General features: G+C 36.2%; 3 protein-coding genes across 5 annotated transcripts; all 3 read right to left on the bottom strand.

Annotated features, from left to right (window-relative positions):
- Positions 1-1,513: 1,513 nt before the first annotated feature.
- LOC140981437 (protein TIC 20-I, chloroplastic-like) lies at positions 1,514-4,143 on the bottom strand. 3 transcript variants are annotated; one of them, XM_073447841.1, is made up of 3 exons: positions 4,000-4,143; positions 2,956-3,158; positions 1,514-2,325 (listed from the first exon to the last, which is right to left on the bottom strand). In XM_073447841.1, exons 2-3 carry the CDS (start codon positions 3,134-3,136, stop codon positions 1,688-1,690), a joined length of 819 nt encoding a protein of 272 aa, XP_073303942.1. In that variant the 5' UTR covers positions 3,137-3,158; positions 4,000-4,143; the 3' UTR covers positions 1,514-1,687. The 3 variants fall into 3 exon arrangements, with proteins under 3 accessions (XP_073303942.1, XP_073303941.1, XP_073303943.1); XM_073447840.1 differs by having other exon boundaries at positions 2,956-3,165; positions 4,000-4,126; XM_073447842.1 differs by having other exon boundaries at positions 4,005-4,110.
- Positions 4,144-6,568: 2,425 nt separating this feature from the next.
- On the bottom strand, positions 6,569-13,492 carry LOC140981066 (transcription factor ILR3-like). The gene is made up of 5 exons (XM_073447308.1): positions 13,213-13,492; positions 13,068-13,130; positions 12,363-12,440; positions 7,080-7,242; positions 6,569-6,967 (listed from the first exon to the last, which is right to left on the bottom strand). Exons 1-5 carry the CDS (start codon positions 13,350-13,352, stop codon positions 6,695-6,697), a joined length of 717 nt encoding a protein of 238 aa, XP_073303409.1. The 5' UTR covers positions 13,353-13,492; the 3' UTR covers positions 6,569-6,694.
- Positions 13,493-17,807: 4,315 nt separating this feature from the next.
- Positions 17,808-19,095, bottom strand: LOC140980399 (thioredoxin-like protein CXXS1). Its single transcript, XM_073446198.1, has 3 exons — positions 18,896-19,095; positions 18,594-18,716; positions 17,808-18,085 (listed from the first exon to the last, which is right to left on the bottom strand). Exons 1-3 carry the CDS (start codon positions 18,989-18,991, stop codon positions 17,948-17,950), a joined length of 357 nt encoding a protein of 118 aa, XP_073302299.1. The 5' UTR covers positions 18,992-19,095; the 3' UTR covers positions 17,808-17,947.
- Positions 19,096-27,883: the final 8,788 nt, after the last annotated feature.

Genomic DNA, 27,883 nt, shown 5'->3' with positions numbered 1-27,883 from the left:
TCACTCAACTAATCTTTGAAGTTCAACTCTCTTGTATATGTGTGAGTGATTGTGTGTAGAGAAATTTATCCTTTACTGTGTACATCTCAAATGTATCCTCACACAAGGGCTTGTGCTCTCAACTAGCTGATTTCTTCTTGCTAACTTCCATGATTTGAATCATCTTCAAAAGCTCTTGTTTGATCTTCAAGATGTTGTATTTATAAGCTCCAACAATGATATATACGTTAGACACAAGAATATGACCATTTGGAAAGTTTTTGTACTGTTTCTGAAATTGCAATGGTCAAATTTGTCTTGCTGAACATATTTCCGAATGGTCAACTCTGGTCAACTGGTTCAGTTCATTGGGTGTGAAAAAGTGTTTAGAAGGGAGGGTTGAATAAACACTTGATCAGTTGTGAAATCATCGAAGAAGCTGTGAAAATTGTTAAGTGTTTATTCAACCTCCCCCCTTCTAAACACTTTTTCACACCCAACCGATCCTAACAAGTGGTAGGCTATTCAGTTGGTTTATCTGCTAACACTTCAGTTGGCACTTCTTCAGCTGGTTCAGTTCAACTGGTCTGGTTCAGTTTCAGCTGGTTCAATTCAATTCAGTTGGTCTGGTTCAGTTCAACTGGTGTGCTGAAATCAACCTAGCTGATTTCAGTTTGTGCAGAACCAGTAGCTTCATCGTCATTTATTAGCATTTTAAGCTTCGATTCAGACTTTGACTTCTGAAGATGATTTGTAGATCATCGTCTTATCTTTATAACGCATACTGAATCGATCTTTTATAATTATGTGAAATTCTATAAAAGTTAGCAATGAACATACTTGGTTTTCATATTAGCTTTGAGATTTCTGTGTAATTTTATTATTTAATTCATAATGAAAATCAAAATGAGTCTATGCTCTCGAGGTACAACGATAGGATGTTTTTAAAAAATAGACTTCTCAACATGGATGAATTCAAGGTGCCTATATTTTGACGCCCAATTCAACACACATATATCGTTCATTTGCTAAATACAAAACATTAGCCATCAAAATGTCAGTGTAAAATAGGGTTATAAACAAATGAAACAAGTAAAATATGACGAAATTTTAATGGCTTAAATTCAACTCGAATTAGTTCAATTCTCGTTGAGCTCGATTTGAAATCGAAAATTTAAAACTTTTGGCTTGAATTATGTTCGAATTAAAGCTCGAGTCGAACAATTAAAGCTCGAGTTCGACTCGAAAAATTCAAATATGTTCGCGAACTATTCGAACTTTTGTTAAAAATAAGTACTCGAAAAGCTCAAAATATTTATTTAATATATAATTTATATTACATTAACAAAATAATAAAGGTTGCGAACGACTCGCAAATATCAAACAAAATAAATTAAGTTAAAGTTCTGCTTGAAAAAAATTCGAACATATTCGAGTTCAACCCGAATTTGATAAAGTCGAAATACGAATCAAATATTTTTCGAACCGGCTCGAAAAGTTTGCAAACCGGCTCGATTTGTTTACACCTACAATGTAAACCAAGAATTCAAATATCATTCAAGATGCGGACAAGTATTAAACAATATGCCAAGAAAGTGACACTACAACGTCAAAGTAATAAGAAAAAGACAGTACAAGTCTCGATCCACTCCAATTAGCGAAAGGATAAAATACGAGTAAATCAAAATGCCACCACCTATGGCGTGCCTTAATCGTACGGAATTTGAATGTAAGCCGCATCACACACAAATGGAAAATCAGCATACATCCCAGCTAGCGAGCACCTAATGCACTCCAAAACCGTGAACAGATAGGCAAACGCTACAGCCGTCCAAAAATGCATGCCAACCTTACCCCAGTATAGAGCAAGTGGCATCCAACGGCTCACTGTTCCCATAACCTGCAAAGCGATCTCCAGCAGCATGCCCATTACGACGTGGAATCTGAAGAAATGTGGCCATTCTTTTCGCCTTACTATTCCAAGGTATGCCACAAAGAAATAAGCCATCAAAAACCAGCTCGGTAATCTCCCAATAGCTCCCAAAAAAGGGTAGGTAAAAAATTCAAAATCCTCCAAGAAAGGATGTAGATGATAGGCTGTTTCAGCGTACATCCATGTTTCGTGAAGTGGCATCAGATAAGGGATGCATGCAAGAGTTCTCCACCACCATCTTGGCTTCTTCATCATGGCAGGGTATCTATAACTATAAGGGACATCTTTGGATGCTCTCGGTGATGATGCTGATTGATGCCTCTTGGATAACTTAGGCATAGTACGCAACAAGCTGCCTTGCTCCCCGTGAAAAAGTGATGTTGATGATGCAGAAAGACCTAAATTCGGGAGGCCTGTCATGATGATTTTAAGATTTAAGTCACGGGAATAAAGAAATGGCTAGCAACACTTGAATCCTTATGCAATGAATCCATATATGAACCATTGGAATATAAAACCGGATTTTGAGCCCCAAAAAAGAGGAGAGTTGATTTTCTTTCTCTCTTTTTTTTAGAGATCCAACCAATTCATTCAAGCCTGATATCCATTTTATTTATTATCAGTATCAACTATTCAATACCTTTCACAATTAATAATACTTCTGCCTAGCCCATATCAGCATCATTAGATTTGAAGAAACTGTTTATTACACCTTTAATTTGTCACCACCTTGGGATGGTGTCACATATTGCAGCTCTACCTTTTCCAAAATTACTTTAAAGCAAGAAACATAAAACGATTTTTCCAACATTTCAAAAGTTAACAGTTACTTCTAATCTGGATATAACAGTATTTAATTATTTCAATTTCAAATATTGATCATATCTCATTTTACGCAAGGACGATAGGCGAACTACTCATTTCTTTGAAGGAAGATAACCAGGGATAGAAAATCCAACAGAATAGATAAGGTAACACCAAACTATCTATGAAGATCTCTACGTTTGATTAAGGTACCAGTTGAACCCAATGGACAAATATACCTGAAAATGGATACGATTTCATGGATGGAAAAGGAGTGCATAAGCTTCTACTACACGAAAACACAACCTTGTGTGAGTTTGTAATCCGTGAAAATGTTGAGTTGTGCGCCCCGGAGCTACATGTCTTGTAATAAGTCAAACTGGTAGCCCTGGACGTCGGAGGGCATCCGCTCAGAATCATACTCCAGTTTTTTATTCGACTTCTGACACCTTACACAAAAACATTAGTTAAGTAATTTTTATGTGCCCCAGAAAGAGACAAACACCAAAAAGGGATGTGATAATATTCAAAACGATCCTGAGTAATACATGTTTCCTGCCCGTATTTGCATACAAGCACTCCTGTTTGAGAACATGAGAATCTTTTGTCAAATGATAATTTGAGTACCTCCATACATATTTACTTTATATAGACCAATCACACGAAATAATTTACCCAAATCCTTTCATTCCAATTGGTGGCAGTTGAATGAAATGATAGAAATACTCAAGTTAGTGTCCATTCTAATTTCTGCCCAATACGTAAGAATGTACTATGAGTGGCAGGATAGTGTATCCATCGCAGACACACTCAATTACAGGCATAAAAAAGTGCAAAAATCACCAAAGCCCCACCAGCTTACTGTCAATGAAACAACACCTACAGGGTGGAACAAGGATTTTTATTCAGATTATAAATTTTTATGCAAATAAATTCATTTACAGAAAAAACCATTACAACAATTCTAAATAAAACAAACCATTACGAACTTAAATTTTAAATCCATCACACAAAATTTAAATTAAACAGAGTACCAAAATAGTGAAACCAAAACACCTAATTATCCAATAAAGTAGCGAAATGCAAACTCAGATCACTCTTAAAAGACTACAAGGTTCAGTAAAAACACACTAAATGTTCTGATTTACTAGCAGCCAAAGACCCAGACAGAAACACTCACAACTTCGAAAAAACTTTCGGAGAAATGATCAACAATAAGCTTATGATTCAACAAAAACAATCCAAAATATTCCGTTAAAAATAAAAACGGAAACAGAAGCTACCTTACGGATGAAGAAGAAGATCTGCTTGAGATTTCCTATGCGAAGGAATGCCTGCACAGTATAGCAAGCAGTTGGCAAATGTTTAAAATTACGATTGGGCCCAAATTTAATAACCAATACGGCCCAACATTTAACATTCGGGCAGGCTGATTCGACATCTTCGGTCTGGAATCGATAACCGGTTCGATCTAAAAAAATATCGAATCGATCAAAAATAAATCATACTAGTTCGCATATTTTAATTTTTTTAACTAAATTTTGATATTTTTATTTAAAAATATACATTTTATATTTAAAATTTTATTTTTGATTTTACGTAAGATTATTTTTTATTTTGAACTTTATTTAAAAATATTATTCTATATCTTATTTTGATTTATTTAGCTTTTAAAATATATTTTTATTTGATTATATCTATATTATTTAGATTTTAAACTTAAATAAATATATTTTTTTATTATTTATATATAAACATTTAACATATTTAAGATTTAAAATATATATTTTCTATATTATATTATTGTGTTATATAATATATCGGTTTTTCGGTCTGAAGGATCATGTGCTCGGCACCTTCGAGGTGCTTCAAACACAATATTCTCCAAGAGCTGCAATAGCTCGTGTTCTAAGAATGATGACACCGATGAATTAAATCGAGTTTGATTTTAAATCAAGCGGAATACAATCGAAGTAATCACTCATTAAGAAAACTGATAAATTTTAAAACCTTTTGACTTGTGTAAACTGATCGACTGAAATACGTGGAATCAATTCTGGCTTATATCAGTTCAGTTATGGTGAGAACTGAACTGATATCAGCTGAAATGATCAAATCAGTTTAAATCTAAGTTAAGCAGTTAATACACAAGATATGTTTATGGATGTTCGGAGACTTTAACTGCTCCTAGGTCACCCCATTCTACCACCTCAGGTAGGATCCACTAGAAGACTTTGATTTATAAAACTACTTGTACAAACCCACTCGGCTTAGGACTTACCCTACTACCTAACTAAACTCCTAGTCTAGACTGAAGGCAGCACTTTCCAACCAACAGTTGTTTAACGTCTGTGTTTCAAATACTACATACACAAGTTTTACGCCTTTGTGCAAGACTCACTCAGCTATTCAATAAGGTCAACTCTCTGTATCTGTGAGTGATTGTGTGTGCATGTGTGAGAACTGAACAATGAATACAATGGGAAGACGTTCTCGCACACTGAAAGAAATAAGCTTCTAAACTAAGCTGATATAACTTTAGAGTGTTCCCTCGACTGGGCTGATAGCTTCCTTGTAAGCTGATATGCAATATGCGTGCACTCTCTTGTTTTTCCACACACTTGGTTTGTTGATGGTCTTGTTTTTTCCACCCACTTGGTTTGTTAATGGACTTTGAGTGCGTTCCTTAAAATTTGTGTCTCAACTTTTCCGACAGCCATTCTGGAATATTTTGGCTTTAAGCTTTGCTGCAACGCCCATTATTATACCATTGATAGTACACTTGCTTTTGTATCGTTGTACGTAGTTGGATTCCATTAGATAAGCTTGTCGTGTTCTGCAAACTGATCGGTTCCTAACTGATGCTCTGAACTGGTCAATTGAACTGGTCTTGAACTTACTTGGTGAAATCAGTTGGCTCGTCGGCTGAACTGATTTCACTGATTCAGTTGAACTGGTCAGTTGGGTTCTTCATCAGTTGAACCATTTATCAGCAGACCGGGCTTCTGAAGATCTTCTGCTGAGCCACCTATCAATTGGACAAACAGTTGAACTGGTCTTTGATACTTCAGTTGTACTGGTTCAGTTCGATCAATCAGTTAGCACTTTCAGTTTGCGTCTCGATAGCTTCAGTTTTGGCTCGGTAACTGATCAGTTCAAAGCCTGATCAGTTTCAGCTTCCTGCGCACTTCGATAAATCATTAGAAACAAGTTGACAAGTTTTGTTAACATCAAAATAAATATTGTGAACATGAAATGTTCCAACACGGTCCGACCGTCGGTTCAATCGGTCAAAACTGTTAAATCAATTTTAGATAAATCGGTTCGGTCATCGATTTTTTAGGTAAATCGGTTCAATTATTATGTAAACATTAATTCAAACAACCTCGCATGATTCTAACAAATAAACAAACAAAAAAATTATAAGAATTTTCAAAATTAAGAAAGCCTCGTTGTTTTATATCGTTAGAAAATTTATAATCAAGATATATGAGAAAATTCAAAACATTTTGAAGTTTTCCATTTTTTTATAGCATAGAGTAGTTTTATTCAAAAAAATTCAACAAGACGTGATTCAAATACTTAAACCCACATTTTTTAATAAAATAATTTTGAATAATTAGTTAAAATTTATTTATTTTATTTTAATATACTTAAAATTGAAAGAAAATTCACTGCAAGTCTCAACCGAAATAAACTTACCAGCTCAATCTATCGTAATTGACTAAATTTTAACTCTCATTCGAAAAAAAAACGTCGTCTACGTGTGCTCGATCGGAAACCTCCTAAGTTGTTCATATAGAAGATAACCACAGTGCAGAATGAGAGTTAGACTAGCTTAAAGCTTGCAAATCACAAATGGACATCGAATAGATCTACGTTAGAAATTGAGCAAAAACTAATACAGCCAACAGTGTCGTATATTTTAACCATTTCGCCACGACCCATGCCACAAAATCACATGATTTTGTTACCAACTTAGGCAACAGGAGGACGCAGCAAATGGTCCTGTGAAGTATCGACAACAGTAGGTGGCAGGAACTGCCACATTGCGACACCGGGGTAGCTGATGACGGGGACCATTTTGTTGGTCGAAGCTTGGCTTCGAGCAGTAAATGCAGCAGGGATGGCTCGAGGAGAAGGCAAAAAGGTGGGTGGTTGGGGGGTGCACAACATCTTCATCTGCTGTTCAAGCTTCTCCTTCTCCAATTTTAATCTTTGCTTCTCATTGCGAAGCTCATTCTTCTCATCCTACATCCCCAACACAGTTACTTTTTAAAAAATGAGCGAGCTTTTGAAACGAAAGGGAATTACACTCCTGCAAGACATTACCAGCAGAAACATAACGAGAAATCAATCTTACCTTCGTCTCTTTGATCTTCTCCTGGAGACTCAAATTTAACTCTTTCAGCTTCTGAGCTTCACCTTTTAGCTGAGTCACCATTCTAATAGCATCGGCCAAAACAGCCAACTTGTCAGTCTTGGGAAGCCTCCCTGGCTCAAGGAGCTTACCCAATTCTACAAATCTACAGAAGATACGAAAGTGGTAAATGTTAGGTTTGATTATTTAATAAGGTGGGGCCCACGTATTAAATAAAATAATAAAAAGCTCTCATCCCACATCGAAAACATTGTGAAATTGCTGGAGAGAATTAGTTATAAATAGGGCTCAATTCCTTCAGTTATTGTATCCCAAAATCAAAAGTTTTTTAGCTTTGATAAAAAGAGAGTGTATAGAAAAAAAGAGTGTATTTTTTTCTTGAGTGCGGGAATTCTCTTGTATGAGTTAGAGTAATTATTTTCTCGGTATACTCGGGTTGGGAGTGTGAGAAATATTGAGTGTATTGGTGTATACACTTGTTGTAATATTTCTTTCAGTTATAAAAGTTGCAGTGCTCCGTGGACGTAGGCTATATTAGGTGAACCACGTAAATATTTGTGTTCTTGTTGGTTATTTTATTCCGCAAGTTTTGGGTACTATATTATCATAGTGATCGGCATCGCTTCGGGGGTGTAATTCCCCAACAACTGGTATCAGAGCCTTGTTGTGAAAATTCTTAAGAATTCTGAGTATGCTCTGTGGTTGCAGCTTTGTCTGATCTTCCACATCAGAAAAGATTTTTTAGATTTTTTGCTAAGGCTAGAGAAGTGATGGCCGGAGATGATGGATCGGGACCGGGAATCAACAAGTTCGACTGAACAGATTTTTCGTTCTGGCGGTTACAGATAAGAGATTATCTGTACAGTAAGAAGCTGCATCAACCTCTATCAGGAAAGAAGCCGGAAAAGATGGAGGATGATGATTGGGAGCTCCTTGACCGACAGGTTTTAGGTATCATACGATTGACCCTAACAAAGAACGTGGCGCATAACGTGGCGGAGGCCAAAAACACGGAGGAGATGATGACTATTCTGTCAGACATGTATGAGAAGCCATCAGCAAACAACAAAGTACATCTCATGAAAAAGTTATTCAACTTGAAGATGGGAGAAGGTGCTTCGGTGGCAAAACACATAAATGAATTTAACACGATTGTCTCCCAGCTGACATCGGTTGGCATCAAATTTGATGATGAGATTAGGGCACTTATTCTTCTAGCGTCTTTACCAGACAATTGGGAACCGATGCGGGCAGCGGTTAGCAACTCTGTTGGAAAAGGGAAACTACAACTCAAGGATGTTAGAGATCAAATCCTTGCTGAAGAAGTTCGCAGGAAAGACTCGGGTGAAGCAACATCATCGAGATCTGCTCTAAATCTTGATAACAGAGGAAGAGGCAGGAGTGGTGAAAGGAGTTCCAACCGATGGCGCGGTAGATCCAAATCAAGAAATGGAAAAGACAAAAACATCCTTGAAAGGAATATGAAGTGCTGGAGTTGTGGTGAGACTGGTCACCTGAAAAAGAACTGCAGATCAACGAAGAATAATGCAAATGCTGTCACTGATGAAGTACATGATGCTCTGCTATTATCCATGGAAAGCCCTGTTGATTCTTGGGTTATGGACTCAGGAGCTTCGTTTCATACCACTGGTGATCGCGATGTATTTGATAATTACATCGCCGGCGATTACGGAAAAGTTTTCATGGCTGATGGAAAACCCTTGGAAATTGTTGGTATGGGTGATGTACGGATGAAGATGTCAAATGGATCTGTCTGGAAAATCAACAAAGTCAGACATGTACCAAATTTGACACGAAATCTGATCTCGGTGGGACAGCTCGATGATGAAGGCCACAATGTGACCTTCGGTGATGGTTCCTGGAAAGTGAACAAAGGAGCCATGATTGTTGCTCGAGGAAAGAAAACTGGAACATTGTATATGACTTCCAGTTGCAGAGACACATTAACAGCTGTGGATGCTGGAGCCAATTCAAGTCTATGGCATTATAGACTTGGACACATGAGTGAGAAGGGAATGAAGATGTTGGTGTCAAAAGGAAAGCTACCAGAATTAAAGACTGTTGAACACCAACTATGTGAAAGCTGTATCTTTGGAAAGCAGAAGAAGGTGAGCTTTTCAAAAGGCGGTAGAGAACCGAAAGCAGCAAAGTTGGAGCTGGTTCATACTGATGTATGGGGACCATCTCCTGTGACATCCCTTGGAGGCTCGAGATACTATGTCACATTCATTGACGATTCGAGTAGAAAAGTTTGGGTTTATTTTCTGAAAAATAAATCTGATGTTTACGAGACCTTTAAAAGGTGGAAAGCCATGGTGGAAAATGAGACCAACTTGAAGGTGAAGTGCTTACGGTCTGACAATGGTGGAGAATATGAAGATGATGAGTTCAAGAAATATTGTGCACAGAACGGGATCAAGATGGAGAAAACCATTCCTGGTACACCTCAACAGAATGGTGTAGCTGAAAGGATGAACAGGACCTTGAATGAACGCGCAAGGAGCATGAGATTGCATTCTGGATTGCCAAAATCATTCTGGGCTGATGCTGTTAACACTGCAGCATATCTGATCAACAGAGGACCTTCGGTACCACTGGACTACAAAATACCCGAAGAGGTTTGGAGCGGCAAAGAAGTAAACCTTTCTTTCTTGAAAGTGTTTGGATGTCTATCCTATGTTCATATTGATTCAGCAAGCAGAACAAAACTTGATCCGAAATCAAAGAAGTGCTTCTTTATTGGTTATGGAGATAATGAGTTTGGTTATCGTTTCTGGGATGACCAAAATCGGAAGATCATTCGGAGCAGGGATGTAATCTTTAATGAGAAACTTCTGTACAAGGACAAGTCAGACATTGGAGCTGGAGATGAATGTCCTGAAGTCGAGAAGACTGATGAAGTGCCATTGACAAACATTCCTGTGAATGAATCGAAAACCAGTAACCAGGAAGATGAAGAAGAAACTGCACAAGATGATGACCCACAAACTCCGGTGATTGAACTCAGGAGATCTTTGAGAACCATTAGACCACCTGATAGATACTCCCCTGCACTTCACTATATTTTGCTGACAGACAAAGGTGAACCGGAGACTTATGAAGAGGCAATGCAAAATGATGATTCAACCAAGTGGGAGTTGGCCATGGAAGATGAGATGGATTCACTGTCATCCAATCAGACGTGGGAGTTGACAGAACTTCCGCAAGGCAAAAAGGCGTTACATAACAAGTGGGTGTACCGGTTAAAAGAAGAGCATGATGGTAGCAAGCGGTACAAGGCAAGACTTGTTGTAAAAGGCTTCCAACAACGGGAAGGAATTGATTATACCGAGATTTTCTCTCCGGTGGTTAAATTAACCACTATCAGGACTGTACTTGGACTAGTGGCGAAGGAAGACTTACATTTGGAGCAGTTGGATGTAAAGACTGCGTTTCTTCACGGTGACCTAGATGAAGAAATTTATATGAAGCAGCCACAGGGCTTTGAAGTACGGGGAAAAGAGAGAATGGTGTGCAAACTTCAGAAGAGCTTGTACGGTCTCAAACAAGCTCCAAGACAGTGGTACAAGAAGTTTGATGGATTCATGAGTGAAAATGGATTCCTAAGGTGTCAAGCTGATCACTGCTGTTATGTGAAAAAGTTTGACGGTTCTTATATCATACTACTGCTATATGTAGATGATATGCTGATAGCTGGAGCTTGTCTGGAAGAAATTGATAAACTCAAGAAAGATTTATCAAAGGAATTTGCCATGAAGGATTTGGGTGCTGCAAAGCAAATCCTTGGAATGAGGATCTTCAGAGACCGGGTGAATGGATTCTTGAAGTTATCTCAAGAAGAGTACGTGAAAAAGGTGGTTAGCAGATTTAATATGGATGAAGCTAAATCTGTGAGTACTCCTTTGGCTAGTCATTTCAAACTAACCAAAGCACAATCACCATCGACGGAGCAGGAGCAGGCTTATATGAATAAGGTTCCTTATGCTTCTGCTGTCGGAAGCCTCATGTATGCAATGGTGTGCACAAGACCAGACATAGCACATGCAGTGGGAGTTGTGAGCAGGTTTATGAGTAATCCAGGAAAGCAACACTGGGAAGCAGTTAAGTGGATTCTCAGGTATTTGAAAGGTACTGCTAGTTGTTCTTTATGCTTCAGGAGATCAAAATTTGGCTTACAGGGTTTTGTCGATGCCGATATGGGTGGTGACCTGGATGGCAGGAAAAGTACTACTGGATATGTGTTCACATTAGGTGGTACAGTTGTAAGCTGGGTGTCTAAGCTGCAAAAGATTGTTGCGCTTTCGACTACTGAGGCTGAGTATGTTGCAGTTACAGAAGCTAGCAAGGAGATGATATGGTTGAAATCCTTTCTGGAGGAATTGGGTCAGAAGCTTGAAGATAGCACATTATACTGTGACAGTCAGAGTGCTATTCATTTAGCAAAAAATCCTGTTTATCATGCTAGGACAAAGCATTTACAGGTTAGGTACCATTTCATCATATCAGTGCTGGAAGATGCAGTCTTGAAGCTGGAGAAGATTCCTGGAAGTAAAAATCCAGCCGATATGCTCACGAAGACGGTAACAATTGACAAACTGAAGTTGTGTTCAACTTCAGTTGGACTACAGGTATAAATGGAGATATATGAGCTGCTGCACTGATAGTGTGAAGACATGATTGAAATCAAGTCTTCAAGTGGGAGAATTGTTAGGTTTGATTATTTAATAAGGTGGGGTTCACGTATTAAATAAAATAATAAAAAACTCTCATCCCACATCGAAAACATTGTGAAATTGCTGGAGGGAATTAGTTATAAATAGAGCTCAATTCCTTCAGTTATTGTATCCCAAAATCAAAAGTTTTTTAGCTTTGATAAAAAGAGAGTGTATAGAAAAAAAGAGTGTATTTTTTTCTTGAGTGCGGGAATTCTCTTGTGTGAGTTAGAGTAATTATTTTCTCGGTATACTCGGGTTGGGAGTGTGAGAAATATTGAGTGTATTGGTGTATACATTTGTTGTAATATTTCTTTCAGTTATAAAAGTTGCAGTGCTCCGTGGACGTAGCCTATATTGGGTGAACCACGTAAATATTTGTGTTCTTGTTGGTTATTTTATTCCGCAAGTTTTGGGTACTATATTATCATCGTGATCGGCATCGCTTCGGGGGTGTAATTCCCCAACAGTAAATAGAGGCAAAATTACAGTAAGGAAGAACGAAATGGAGAAAAGGGTGAAACGTGGTTACTTGTCATTAAGCCTATCTCTCCGTTGTTTTTCTCTGCGTGCTTTCGAGCTTGATGGAGCACATGATTCATTTCTAGCACTGTGAGGGGAATAAATACACGAGGGAAAGTGGTGTTAAGAATGAAGAAAGTTTATTAAGAGACTACATTATCATTTGATTATATCTAGAAGTTTTCTCAAGCAGCGTAAGGATTCATATTCACTCAATTAACATAAGCACAAAATTTATTCAATGACGCAATTAGAGGGGGGAGATCTAACTACGGGGTTGCAAAACATTGAGCCAACATCAATTAACATAAGCACAAAATTTATTCAAAGGGACCTTTTTCACACCTAGCAAACAATATGGACCGAAATGATCTTAGGATCAAACAATAAAAACGAAAACAGCAACTAACCCAACATCAAATTAGCTAAAGAACTGGAGCTAAAATAAGAGCTTTCCATAAAGGAGTTTGATAATCAAAGTTGACCAAAAAAAATCCTCGAACTCGAACTTTATATCGAGCCAAACACTAGCCAAAATAATCTCATTTTTTCAAGCTTCGAGCCGGTGATAAAATCCGTGATCAAACAAAAGCTTTGAACGTGAAAAATGGCTAGCCTTTGTGTCTTCTTTTAGGCCCCTAGATGAAGAAATGTCTCGCCGAGAAATTTCGAAAAATAAATATAATGCGTAAAACAAGTATATTATCTTCATTACCGCTTTTTCGAGCCAGTTTCCCTCCGAAGAGACGATTCTCCATTTGTTCGATCAATTCCCTTGCTGTAACAAAAATTTAGCAGAAAATAAATAACTGAAAACGATCAACGACAGAAATTTCCAATCAATTTCAATAAAACACCACCTGATATTCAACGAACCATCGTTTGAGGACTGAATAGGCCAACAAATCCCAGAACCCGACACGGAGAAACTGCAATCGAGAAGATGGAGATCCTCGAAACCATAATCATGCAGCCAATTCGTGTTTTCCGGGTAAACCATTTCCGATCAGCCTGGAAAAGAATATTCAAATAGAGTGGTTTTTCCTTTCAATTGAATTCTTGAGTGATTTGATTTGAGCCAAATTGGGGATTAGGTCTAATCTAACGAGCAGTTGGTCAAAATTAGATTCCTACGCAACAGTGGAGACGAACTAATAATTTGGCTGTACAAATCTTATAATATATATAAATATAAATATAAAAAAAAGGCTCCCGAAAACGAGTTAAAGATTATCAAAAAAAATTTCAAGGAAAGTTGACAAGTTTAATTGTGAAAGGAACATTTTTATATAAAAGAAATAATGAGGGAAAGTGAAGTTGGATAGAGATGACTATTGGAAATTGAGGAGGTCTCTTGTGAGACGGTCTAACGAATCTTTATGTGTGAGACGGATCAACCCTATCGATATTTACAATAAAAAGTAAATACTCTTAGCATAAAAAGTAATATTTTTTCATGTATAACCCAAATAAGATATATGTCTCACAAAATACGACCCGTGAGACCGTCTCACACAAATTTTTACCTAAGATAAGATGGTAAAAGATAAATTAAAGTATATTATAAGAATATAAAAAATATATAAAATCATTAAAAAAACAACCACAATTAATAAATCAAAAAATACTACCACAATTTGTTGTTGATATTACTTTCTAAATGTTGAGCCTAAGAAGTCAATGAGAATAAGATAATGGCAAATTAATATAGTAGAAATTCAATTCCGCTCGTTGAAGTCCCACGAGTAAAAAAGATTTTGATATTTAGTTTTTTTTTCGTTCCATTTTTTATGATAATATTTTGTTTATTTTATGTTCAAAGAATAAATCAACTTAAGTCAATCAAACAAATGTTACATTTGAATTAATGTTACATTTGGATTTGGATTAATGAATTTCAAATTTTTAAATTTTTTTGTATGTATCGAATTGAGCATTTTCAAACGTGACTGTGATTGATTTCAAAGACACTCAAATATAATTTGAAATTTATTTTCAAATCAAATCCCTTTTCGCATTTGAATTGTTGCTTTTGATTTGGATTATCGAAATGTTATACATTTTGTTAGATTAGGTGTTCAGCGAGTCAACTTGTTATTTGGGTTTTATTTACTTTAATGTAAAAAAATAATTTATTTTAATAATATTTTATAGTTTTATCCACTTATGACAATTTTTTATATGTATACCCATGCAACAACATAGACAAAGTCATTGAATATATAATAGGTACCATGAGGTATGTCTCTCAACGTCGATACACCAATGGTTGCAAGACTCGATGTGGATATATGAGTTGAAGAGACCGTACTGCACATTAACCACGGCTTAAAGTTATTGCATGCACTATCAGTGATACCTAGAGGATCATGGGATGCTGCTGTTAGGCGCTCTTACCATGATTCGATGATTGCAATCAGAAATGAGTTCTGACATTCTTGATGAAGGTGTTGATGAAAAGAATGAGGCTAATTATGGTAACTCCGAATAAGAATAAATGTTATTTTGAATCACATAGAGATGTGAACTCACTGCTAGCTATATCCCTGAACCATTGAAGGTCACATAATGATTGGATTCTGTGTTCTTGTTGAGATAGCCAAATTCAAGAAGTTGAATTTGACGGCTTTAGTTTGATGGAGATCAAACAAAATACTCATAAAGAAGTTTATAAATTGATTAAATAAAATGGAAAGAATGAAAGTTAACTTACAAAAACTTAAGGGTGCAATCAGAAATAAGTTTTGACATTTTTGATCAAGGTGTTGATGAAAAAAATTGGGCTAATATGGTAAGCTCGAATAAGAATAAATGTTATTCTGAATCACTTGAAAATGTGAACTCACATCTAGCTGTATCCCTGAACAATTGAGTGTCACACAATAATTGGATTTTTTGTTCTCATTGAGATAGTCAAAATTCAAGGAGTTGAATTTGGAGACTGTAGTTTGATGAAAATCAAACAGAATGCGTATAAAGAAGTTTATAAATTGATTCTATAAGATGTAACAAATGGAAGTTAGCTTAACTGTTAATTGAGGAAGGATAGTGGAACTGCCTATTTTGGTGAAGGAGTTCACAAAACTGACAGTTGCCAAATACGATGAATGAAAATTTTGATATTCGAAATTTTCAATTTTCATTATATAAACAAGACTAATACCCTCGGTACATCGACGCTGTCAGATCATCGATCGTGGTATAATGAGTTGACAATTAAAGATATTTGTATATATGGAAATATATATCATGTATTATCAAGAGTTGATTTAATACATGATATTATCACATGAGAATTTAATAAAAATTAAAATAAAAAATCTTAATTTAAGATGGATTCCTTTTGAGATTATGATTCACACTCTATAAATATGACACAAGGGTCATGGAAAAAAGACACCGTCAAAATTTTCTCTCCTCTCATCTCCTACAAAATTCGGCCACCACAATTGCTTTGAAGAAATTTTTCGGCCATGCACTTCCTTGTGTCGTCACCCCGTCGTCGCTACACCATGGATTTTGGGAATTCGGACAACATAGTCTCAAAGCAAAATTGTTTGTGATTACTAGTGCAATCCAAACAAGGGACACAGTTTCTGATCGTGGACTTAATTAGACGATCAAGAGGAGTAAGATCCGTTAGAAGTAGGGGTGGGCATAGTTTGGTTAAAACCGAAATAACCGATCGGACCGAAAAATTCGATTTAAATGGTTCAGTTTTTCGGTCGGTTACGATTTCAAAATTAAAGAAATTCGGTTTTTCGGTTCAGTTTACGGTTTTGATCCCTAGAAAATCGAAATAACCGAACCGGCCATATTATACTTAACTATAGGGCTTTTTGTATGATGGGCTAATAAATGAGAAATATATTTGTTAGTTTCAATAAATTTACATATATTTAAGTTATGCTTCAAAATTATGATTCATAATCACTACTATGATGAATTTAATTTCATTTTTGTTTCTAATTTTGCAAAAAAGGATTTTGGAGTTTGACAATTGGAAGTTCAGATTGTTATTGAAGCTCATATTGTTAAATGTATTGAGATTTGAGATGCAAAATCTATGTGCATTTTGGAGTCTTAGAATTGGAATTTAATGACTGTGTATCTTTTTATTGAAGAGCTATTGTTGAAATTGTATTTCAGATTATTATTGAAACTTAGATTGTTAAGTCATAAGTGTATTGTAATCATATATGTTCTACTCATCTACTGTCATTATTTCTTTTATATGTGTTGCATCCATCGAGCATCAATTGATGTATAATTTTATTTCTTAAAAAATATTATAAAACCGTATATAACAGACCATATAAACCGAACCGTATTACAAAAAACCGGACCGAACCGTAATAAAATGGTTTGGTTTTGGACCAAATATATTCAAAATCGAAAATCGAAAAACCGAACCGTTATAGAGAAAAACCGAACCGAACCGACTGACGCTCACCCCTAGTTCGAAGGATTTACAAAAAAGACTATCTCTCTTAAAATCCGGATAGTTTGGAGCCAGCGTTTTATATGCAAAAGTAATAATCTAAACATCCATATTTCATAAGACGCCCAAGGAGCGTTTCGAACGTCGAAACAAAATTTTAAAACTTCCGATGCGTCTTGAGTGTGAGAAAACGATACTCTAACATTTTTATGTATTTGAAATTCACCATAATTATTATTAACTTGATATAGAGCGACACTAAATTCATTTTGACCTTTTTTCATGCAAGCAAGTGATCAAAAAACTCGAAATTTATCATCCCATAGTAATCCATTCAAGTACGACCTTATTTCAAATCAAATCTTTTAATCAAAATTGCAGCCTACGGGTTGAAGGGATGATTTGTTTTTTGGTTTTCGTTTTCGAGGAAGGATAAAGGGATCATTTTAAAAGTTCATTTTTAAAAAAGTTGTATAGAAAATCTTAATTATTTTATTTCAAGAATTTCAACATTAGAAGTGATATTAAGCATTATCATTTCAAGGGAAAACGTCGAAGGATAAAGGGTTAATTTTAAAATATTATTTTTTAAAAAATTATAAAGAAAATCTTAATTATTTTATTTCAAGAATTTCAACGTGATATTAAACACCATCATTTCAAGAGAAAACGTCGTCAAATGTGGGAAGACGTATAATTTGGCATTTGCCATGAAATTTTTATGCCACGTTTCATTTTCATCCACACAAAGTTGCACGTAATTCATTTTATTTTTTTATAAACCTAATTTTCAGATGTAATAAAATCTCACGAATTTTTATCTATAAGATTGATCAACCATATTCATATTCACTATAATAAATAATATATTTTATATATAAAATAATATTTTTTCATTTATGACCCAAATAAAAAATCCGATTTTTGAAACTATTTCACAAATTTTTTTTTATATTTAGAAGATGTAGATTTGAAATGAAAGCTGAGTTGTCAATTTGGTAGTTTATAAATCATAATTATATTGCTTTTTTATTAGATTCTACAGTGCAAATTAAAATATAAAATCCAACATCGTCTATATATATACTCCACTCATTCAAAACCACTAAAAATATAAGCGAATAATTAATACTTTAAATTAAACAAGCAAGCTACTAATAATGGCCTACTAATTCTTTGACCCTTTTCTTGATTTCATCTGGATTTGCTCCAATAAGTTTATGCTTTGCAACTCCTTCCTTCATCAGTACAAATGTTGGCATTGCCTTGATCTCCATCTTTGACGCCACATCCTAAGAAAAATTAACATATATCGAACGCGCACATTAGACGGAGTCAGGAATCCGATTTTACCCGAACTAAAATTTTAAACTCTAAAATCTTTTAATATTTTAAATCGATCTACCCGAACTAATATCAAATTTATCCAAAATTATACAAATTTTTTAAAAAATTTTAGAACCACCCGGGCGAAAAGCACTGTGGCTCCGCCCGTGCCTCTACAAAGGGATTTTCTTTGTAAAATTTTATTAATTAGCATATTTATTTTACTGATAAAAAAAATAAATTAATTCGAAGAGTATTAATCTGATCTAAGTAACGTAAAAATTATAGTTTTTGACCAGAAAAGTACTTGACGAAAAGAATGGAATTGCATGAATTGAAACAACTTTTGAAATGATGATTGATAAAATTAAGTCAGGGAGTAAAAATGCTTGTGGATGAAAGTGAGTGCGAAAATAAGAATGCTCGAACTCGACTCGAGTACAATACAAAAGATTGATCATAGATGAGTACTACCTTGACTTCGTCGACGTCGACGGTGAGAAACAAGATATCTTGGTGGCACAATGCCGATTCTTCAAAAAACTGATTCATGGCTACCGAAGGCATGCACCAAGAAGCTGTAAAGTGAACTACAACCTGCAATTTTATTTACATTCTTGAATGATCTTATTCTTATATTAATTTTGACATAGATCAGCTTTTAGAAAATAAAAATCAATTGTCTTTTTTTTATACTTAGTCTCTCAAATTCTTGACCAAAATTATTTGAAAGTGAATGTTACTTACAGGACAGCCAAGTGAAATTTGTTACTTACAGGACAGCCTTGATTCTTTGCCTGAGACATAAGCAAATCCCATGTTTCCTCTGATTCTACTTTGACAACTCTTGACTCTATTACTTGTCCTGCCATTTGAAACTACCTCTGGATTTTGCAACTTAGATTCTATATTTCCTTGCAAAATATCTCTGAATATAATGAAATGAAGAAAGTTCGGTTTTTGATCAGTCTTGAACGTACGTGGCATTATATGCGCTATAAATATCTGATCTGGATAGACTTCACCGATGTATTTTTCTTTTTTCAAAACTACCCTCACAAATTAAACAACTCACCACCCTTCAAAATAAATAAATAAATAAATAAATAAAACAAAAAAATTTTAAAATTTTTTTAAAAACATATGTAACTATTAAGAGCACAAAATAAATTAACCGTTATTCAAATCCTTTAGTCCAACAATAATAGAGTGGTCTTGAACCTTATCACGTAGTACATATTTTTCTCGAGTTTTCCTCCCAATAGCTGATGTCTGATGGTGATAAGACACCACTCATATATATACATATTACAGCACTATACTGTCGGTAGAAAAGTCAAGAAAGACAGTTGAATTATGAAAGAAAACCATTATGAAAGAAAAACGTGGGCTGCACAAAATAAAATTTCGTGGAAATTTCAGAACAAGTGTTTTAATATGATTAAGAGGTTCTATGAATAGAGCTCTTCCTTTATTTTGATATCATCCCTTCTTCGAGTTTTTTCTCATCTTATAGCATTCTATAATATTTGTGAGGTGTTTGTTCTCCTGTATTAAGAGAGTGTGTGATCTCTTTGGAAACACAGTGAGTGAGTTGTACACCACAAAATATTATAGTTGAAATTCTTTTCATCTTGCCCGTGGTTTTTACCCTAATAATTTTTAGGGGTTTTCCACGTAAATCTCGGTGTCCAGTTTATTCTTTATTTTCGGATTTGATTATCTCGAATTACCGCAAGTGGGACCAACAAGTGGTATCAGAGCCTGGGTTTAAATTTCTTAAAATTCTGAATATGCTCTGTGGTTGCAGCCTAGACTGATCGTCCACATCAGAAAAGATTTTTTGAGATTTTTTATTTAAGGCGGGATTATTTTGTCCAGTATACTAAAATTGTTGTAGACATAATGGCGGGAAGGTACGAGATAGCAAAGTTCAACGGAAGCAATTTTATGATGTGGAAAATAAAGATACAAGAAGTTTTAAGAAAGGAGAATTGTTTGGAGGCTATTGGAGATAGACCGGTGGAGATTACAGATGATGGAAAGTGGAATGAGATGAATGACAACGCTGTTGCCGATCTACACTTGGCTATAGCAGACGAAGTTTTGTCAAGTATCTCTGAGATAAAAACAGCTAAAGTTATCTGGGATACTCTGACAAAGATGTACGAGGTCAAGTCCCTACACAACATGATTTTCCTAAAGAGAAGGCTTTATACTCTTCGGATGGAGGAATCTTCATCGATGACCGACCATATCAACACTCTGAATATTCTATTTGCCCAACTCACTTTCATGGGGCATAAAATAGGGGAAAATGAACGTGCGGAGCTTTTACTTCAAAATCTACCAGATTCATATGATCAACTTATCATCAACATAACCAACAATATTCTTATGGGCTTTCTAAGATTCAATGATGTCTTAACTGCGGTTCTCGGAGAATAAAGTCGGCGCAAGAATAAGGAAGACAGGTTGGTAACCTCGAAGCAGGCGGAAGCTTTACCGATGGTAAGAGGAAGATTTATGGACTGTGACTCCAGTGGGAGCCAAAGACGAGGTAGATCAAAATCGAGAAGTAAGAAGAAAAATATTTACTACTTTAAATGTGGCGGTAAAGGGCACTTGAAGAAAGAGTGTACGAGTATCGAGAAGAGTTCTCAAAGAAATGTGGCCAGTACTTCAGGCAGTGGTGAAATTTTATTCAGCGAAGCAGCAACTGTTGCAGAAGGCAGAGACAAATTTTGTGACACGTGGATTATGGATTCAAGAGCGACGTGGCACATGACGTCTCGGAGAGAATGGTTTGACCATTATGAACCAATCTCAGGAGAATCTGTATTTTTGGGAAATGATCATGTCTTGGAAATCGCTGGGGTCGGTACTATCAAAAGTAAAATGTTTGATGGCACCATTCGTACCATACAGGAGGAACGACATGTGAAAGGACTGACGAAAAATCTTTTGTCCTTGGGGCAATTGGATGACATCGGGTGCAAAACTCGTATCGAGAACGGGATCATGAAAATTGTGAAAGGCGCGCTTGTGGTTATGAAGGCGTAAAAGGTTCCTGCAAATCTGTATGTACTTTTGGGAGAAACACAACACACAAAGAGACAGAACTAGCCGTTGCATCAATTGGTTCAGGAGAAAAATTAACAATGTTATGATATAGAAAGCTCGAACATATGTCAGAACGAGGGTTGAAAATTCTCTCAGAACGGAAGCTGCTGCCGGGACTTACAAAAGTGTCATTACCCTTTTGTGAGCACTGTGTTACCAGTAAACAACACAGATTAAAGTTTGGTACTTCTACTGCCAGGAGCAAAAGCATATTGGAGCTGATTCATTCGGATGTTTGGCAAGCATCGGTTGTATCCTTAGGAGGAGCGAGATACTTTGTCTCGTTTATTGATGATTTCTCTAGGAGATGTTGGGTGTATCCGATCAAGAAGAAATCAGATGTTTTCCAGATCTTCAAAGATTTCAAAGCACGGGTTGAACTTGATTCTGAAAAGAAAATCAAGTGTCTGAGGACTGATAACGGAGGAGAATATACTAGTGACGAATTTGATGCATTTTGTCAACATGAGGGCATCAAAAGACAATTCACGACGATTTACACACCTCAACAAAATGGAGTGGCGGAGCGGATGAATAGAACCTTGTTGGACAGAACAAGATCTATGTTGAGGACTGTGGGTCTAGAAAAGTCATTTTGGCAGAAGCAGTCAAAACCGCTTGTTATATTATCAATCGTTCTCCTTCAGTGGCGATTGATCTGAAGACTCCGATGGAGATGTGGACTGGGAAGCCGACAGATTATTCTCATTTGCATACATTTGGAAGTCCTGTGTACGTTCTGTATAATGAGCAAGAAAGATCGAAGTTGGATTCGAAATCCAGAAAATGTATCTTCTTGGGTTATGCTGATGGAGTAAAGAGGTTTCGCTTGTGGAATCCTACTGTTCACAAACTTGTCATCAGCAGGGATGTTATCTTCGAAGAAGATAAAGTAAAGGGAGACAAAGGCACACCGAATTCAGAAACTACTATATTTCAGGTGGAAAATAAGACGGACGAAGGTCAAGTTTCTTGTGAAGCAGTACCAGAGCACGAAGAACAAGAACAAGAACAGGTTGAGTCTGAAGTTTCCAATGTGAGGCAGTCAACTCGAGACAGAAGACCACCAGGTTGGCTTTCAGATTATGTCACTGAAAGCAATATTGCATATTGTCTATTATCAGAGGATGGTGAGCCATCGAGTTTTCATGAGGCTACTCAAAGCTCGGATGTATCCTTGTGGATGATAGCAATGCAAGAAGAGTTGGAGGCATTAGACAAGAATAAAACTTGGGATCTTGTTACACTACCACGAGAGAGGAAAGCCATTGGAAACAGATGGGTCTATAAGATCAAGCGTGATGGCAATAACCAAGTGGAGCAGTATTGTGCTAGATTGGTCGTAAAATGGTATGCTCAGAAAGAAGGCATCGACTTCAATGAGATATTTTCTCCTGTGGTTCGGCTTACAACAGTCAGAATAGTGTTGGTATTGTGTGCGATGTTTGACCTACATCTAGAACAGCTATATGTGAAAACAGCATTTCTTCATGGAGATCTTGAAGAAGAAATTTATATGCTCCAGGCAGAAGGTTTTGCGGAAAAAGGCAAAGAGAACTTGGTTTGCAGGTTGAACAAATCTCTGAACGGTCTCAAACAGGCGCCAAGGTGTTGGTACAAGAGATTTGATTCCTATATCACGAGCTTTGGATACAACAGACTGAGTGCAGACCTTTGTACGTATTTCAAGAGGTCTGGTGATGATTATATTATTTTGCTGTTGTATGTGGACGACATGTTGGTAGCAAGACCCAACAAAGATCATGTCCAAGGATTGAAGGCACAGTTGGCTAGGGAATTTGATATGAAGGATTTGGGACCAGCAAACAAGATTCTAGGGATGCAAGTTCATCGAGATAGAAGTAACAGAAAGATTTGGCTTTCCCAGAAAAATTATTTGAAGAAAGTCTTGCAACGCTTCAACATGCAAGATAGCAAGCCAATATCGACCCCTCTTTCTGTTAACTTAAAGTTATCCTCCGAGATGTGTCCTAGCAGTGAAGCAGAGAGGATGGAGATGTCTCGAGTACCATATGCATCAGCATTGGGGAGTTTGATGTTCGCCATGATCTGTACAAGACCGGACATTGCTCAAGCAGTGGGAGCAGTTAGTCGGTATATGATGAATCCTGGACGAGAGCATTGGAGCACTGTTAAGAGGATCCTTAGATACATTAAGGGTACCTCAAATGCTGCATTATGTTATGGAGGATCAGATTTTACACTCAGGAGCTATGTCGATTCAGATTATGCAGGTGATCCTGATAAGAGGAAATCTACTACTGGTTATGTGTTTACACTTGCAGGGGGAACAGTAAGCTAAGTTTCAAAACTGCAGACAGTTGTGGCGTTATCTACAATAGAGACAGAATACATGGCAGCTACTCAAGGTTCCAAGGAGACAATATGGATTAAAAGGTTATTGGAGGAGATCGGACACAAACAAGAGAATGTTCCTTTGTTTTGTGACTGTCAGAGTGCCTTGTACATTGCAAGGAATCCAGCCTTTCATTCCAGGACGAAACACATTGGAGTACAATTTCACTTTGTGCGGGAAGTAGTAGAAGAAGAAAGCGTGGATATGCCGAAGATCCATACAAAGAATAACATAGCTGATTTTCTGACCAATCCAGTGAACACTGATAAGTTTGAGTGGTGTAGATCCTCAAGTAGTCTAGCGAAAACGTAAGCAGCAGGGAATGGCAAGATTGAACGGATATGTGGAGATGTGTTTGATTCTCAATCAAATCTCCAAGTGGGAGAAATGTCGGTAGAAAAGTCAAGAAAGGCAGCTACATTATGAAAGAAAAACGTGGGCTGCACAAAATGAAATTTCGTCGAAATTTCAGAAGACGCGTTTTATACGCGTCTTCACACGGTTAAGAGCTCTATAAATAGAGCTCCCCCCTTCATTTTGATATCTCTTCTTCGAGTTTTCTCTCATCTTATAGCATTCTATAATTGAAACGTCTACAAATTTAAAAGTGCGGTAATTTTTTTTTTAAAAAAAATCTCGCAATTACAAAATAACGTTTAAAATAATCGTATTTATTTGTCAATAAAAGTAGCGCATTTTAAAAATAACTAACGTCATATAAAATCAACGTAAACGTGTAAAAATCGTAAAATCATCAACATATAAAAATGTGTAACTCCTCTCAAAACACATGAATCAATATGCGGAAAAATAATGGTCCTCGGGTCGTGTCACCGCACATCCCGCCTGCCTACTCAGTCTTCGACACCTCCGGTCCCCTGATCAAAATGCTCACCTGCATCACACACGCCTAGTGAGTCTATGGACTCAACACACCTGTACCAGTAATAACAAGTACATATACGTAGCACACAGCAGTGAAAAATAGTATAATCAACATACATTTCATGAGCTTAAAAACGTGAACATAAGCTTGCCGTGCAAAATCGTAACGTGTCAAAACATGTCTCATCATGTTATCATATCGTATGCGTAACTGTGACCTGTCAAAGCATGGTAATAGCATGTATCATCGTTATAGCATATACGTGTTAAAATCTTAATTTGAATTCCGTTCATTAGCTGTGACTTTCGTCTCATCATGTCTTCATGTCAGTCGATGGATCCATCTACGTGTAACCGCGGTACCCGGCGTCGAGGATCATCAGCGACGGCATTACCCGCCCACTGAGTCCGGGCCTTACATGTCATAGTGTTATCGTGTTAGTCACAACTAAATCACTTCTTTCAAAACGTGTCATCTTATTCATCACTTAATAAAAACATGCATATACATAATTTTTCCTTTAAACCAAGCATGCACCATATTTATCATACTTGCGTAAAAACCGTAAACATGATGCATAATAATTTAAAATATCTTAATTTGTGCTCAGGGCGCTGCCAGATCCAAAATCTCACCCAGGGTACAAAATGACTATTTTGCCTTGAAAACCCGAAAATTATCTTTTCACACCTAGACGTAAAATTTCACGTTTTTTATATTTTCTTAATTCTATTGACTCTAACATGTCCCAAATAATTATTTAAGTCTACAAGAATTTCCCATATTTAAACCTTAGCATAAAATTCCCAAATTAAAAACTTAGACTTCTAATAATTATTTGACCTTAAATCTAATTTTTCATAATTTTATTAAGTTTAAATCTAGGCGTTTCAATTAATTCTTTAATTAACGTTTCGCGATGCGACTAAATCCCAGATAAATCCAAAACTCATTATTTTGATCTGAAACTTACCAAACTCTTAAAAATGTCCCAAAATATATTTAAAAGCATCCCTAGACATAAACTCGAGCCTATTTCATAACTTAATCGAATTGTTTTTTAAATATTGGACCGGGGTCCCGGTTTTAACCCGAACCGTCTCGAAACTTAACCAAAATTTCCCAAACTTAAATCTTGACTTAAATCGACTTGACCAGTCACTAAATCCTCCGTTCCAGACCACTTATGACCCATGGAAACAAACTGAAATGTTGCTGGAAATTTCTAGCACACTTGCTTCCAACACTAACCCATCAAGGCTCGATTATTTCCTTCCTAGTTCGACTACGGGCTGGACCAGCCTTGAACTAAACCATCCTAGGACCAAGACCAGCTCACGGACCTCCCCTTGGACCGACCCAACCATGCCCTAAACCCCCAAACTCACGGACGTGCCCACAACTCAAACCGCTCCACATTCGAACCGCCCGCGTCCAACCGTGCACTAACCTCGTCGAACCACTTAAGGGTCAAGACCAGCAACTTCCAGCCTTCACCCAGCCCCGTCACAGATCCACAAGGTTCGGTTCCTTGGCTGGGATCGAGCCACGGCATGGTTCAGTCCATGCTCAACCGATCTCTCCTCAACCATACACACAAATCACGCAAGACCCTAGCCACACGCATGAAGCCATCGGCCTTCACCCATAGCTGAGTGTTCCATTGACTTCCTTCACCATTTCACCTTAAACAAAGCAAGATCGCCCACAAAACCACAGATCGGCAGTCCCCTTGCAAACCTTAAAAAAAACGTGAGATGCCATGAAGATGCAAGCTTAAATCATGAAAACCGAAGCCATGAGAATTTGTCATGAAATACCGAGCCAAGCATAAATATTACACACATGACAGCATATAACGACGTGAATGATGTAGAAATAATGATACAATGCGTGCCTGATGTCTGCTTAAGGGAAACGATCGAGGAACCAATCAACCGAATGAAGAAGATCTTTGTTAGAGGAAGAAAATGGCTTCACCGAATTGTTGCAGCAGCAAATCACGAGGATGAATGTGAGTGGAGGGGAGTGGGCGGCTGATGAGGGGTGATTAGGTTAGTGGGGAGTTAAGAGAATAATTATGAGTTAATTAGGTAGATAATAATTTAGCTAATGGCTCCTATTTTTATTCAAGGGTAAAAAAAATAAATACATAAGTCCAATAAGTTCAAAAGTAGGCTCATTAAATCCGAACGCACTCCCAAAAAATATTTCGTGTTGGAAAAATTTTGAAAATATTAGTCGAATCCTTAAAAAGTCATCCGATTCTATAAAATTTACCTACCGGATAAAATAAAATCATGCGGGTAAAAATACCCAATAAAATCTCATTTTTTGAAAAATACACTTAAAAAAAACTTAAATAAATTAATAAAATTTAATCATGTTATAAAATAAGTTTTTCTTGAAAATTTTCTGATCTCCGTTCCTCGTTCGAGCGTGAAATGAAATTTAAAAATCTTTAATGCATGAACTTTTAAAATTTCATGAATTAACTTCTACCATGCATAAATTATGCATAAAATGCATAAAAATATTTAAACACAAATTAATAAAATAAAAATACATTTAAGGCTTTAAAACAATTTAATAAAATACAAACGAAATTTAATGATTTCCATGCATGTGGTTCACGTGGACTTTTAAATTTTCGGGACGTTACAATAATATTTGTGAGGTGCTTGTTCTCCTGTATTAAGAGAATGTGTGATATCTTTGGAAACACAGTGAGTGAGTTGTACACCACAAAATATTATAATGAAAATTCTTTTCATCTTGCACGTGGTTTTTACCCTAATAATTTTTAGGGGTTTTCCACGTAAATCTCGGTGTCCAGTTTATTCTTTATTTTCGGATTTTATTATCTCGAATTACCGCAAGTGGGACCAACATATACAATTTTTTTTAAATATTGGATATATATATATATATATATATATATATAAGGGCGTAGTCAAGAAATTTTTTTTATCCTAAACTATCTGATTGATAAAAATAAATAAAATATTATAAACTAAATATTAAAAAATTAAAATATGATAAAATACTAATTTACAATAAAAAAACACTTATCAAATATTTAATGATAACTGCAAATATACATAGTGACACGAACAAGATATAAACTACCGAAGTTGTGCTTTGCGTTTTTTCATAGAATATAATTCATCAATTATTGAATCAGTATCGATCTTTGCAGTAAACTCTCGTTCAATATAGATAATCATAGAATCTGTCAAGAACTCTTCTTACATCTTATTTCGAATAGAAGTTTTAAGAAGTTTCATATCTGAGAATGATAGTTCTGTTGTTGCAGTTGAAACAGGAAGCATTAAAACAAGACGAATCAATCCGTCAATTAAATCATAATGTTGTGTC

This window comes from Primulina huaijiensis, chromosome 7 (genome assembly GCF_012295235.1).
Source record: "Primulina huaijiensis isolate GDHJ02 chromosome 7, ASM1229523v2, whole genome shotgun sequence".
NCBI lineage: Eukaryota > Viridiplantae > Streptophyta > Magnoliopsida > Lamiales > Gesneriaceae > Primulina > Primulina huaijiensis.
This window is presented reverse-complemented; position numbering and strand designations above follow the sequence as displayed.

What these genes read in the sequence shown, in the direction of transcription:
- LOC140981437 (XM_073447841.1), bottom strand. Translation starts at nt 3,136, where the DNA reads ATGATTCTGAGCGGATGCCCTCCGACGTCCAGGGCTACCAGTTTGACT. An exon ending in GAAATCGTATCCATTTTCAG is followed by an intron (nt 2,326 to 2,955) that starts GTATATTTGTCC and finishes TCATCATGACAG; the next exon opens with GCCTCCCGAATTTAGGTCTT.
- LOC140981066 (XM_073447308.1), bottom strand. Translation starts at nt 13,352, where the DNA reads ATGGTTTACCCGGAAAACACGAATTGGCTGCATGATTATGGTTTCGAG. An exon ending in AGAGATAGGCTTAATGACAA is followed by an intron (nt 7,243 to 12,362) that starts GTAACCACGTTT and finishes TATCTTCTGTAG; the next exon opens with ATTTGTAGAATTGGGTAAGC. An exon ending in AGAAGATCAAAGAGACGAAG is followed by an intron (nt 6,968 to 7,079) that starts GTAAGATTGATT and finishes TTGGGGATGTAG; the next exon opens with GATGAGAAGAATGAGCTTCG.
- LOC140980399 (XM_073446198.1), bottom strand. Translation starts at nt 18,991, where the DNA reads ATGGCAGGACAAGTAATAGAGTCAAGAGTTGTCAAAGTAGAATCAGAG. An exon ending in CAAAGAATCAAGGCTGTCCT is followed by an intron (nt 18,717 to 18,895) that starts GTAAGTAACAAA and finishes ATAAAATTGCAG; the next exon opens with GTTGTAGTTCACTTTACAGC. An exon ending in TCGACGTCGACGAAGTCAAG is followed by an intron (nt 18,086 to 18,593) that starts GTAGTACTCATC and finishes AATTTTTCTTAG; the next exon opens with GATGTGGCGTCAAAGATGGA.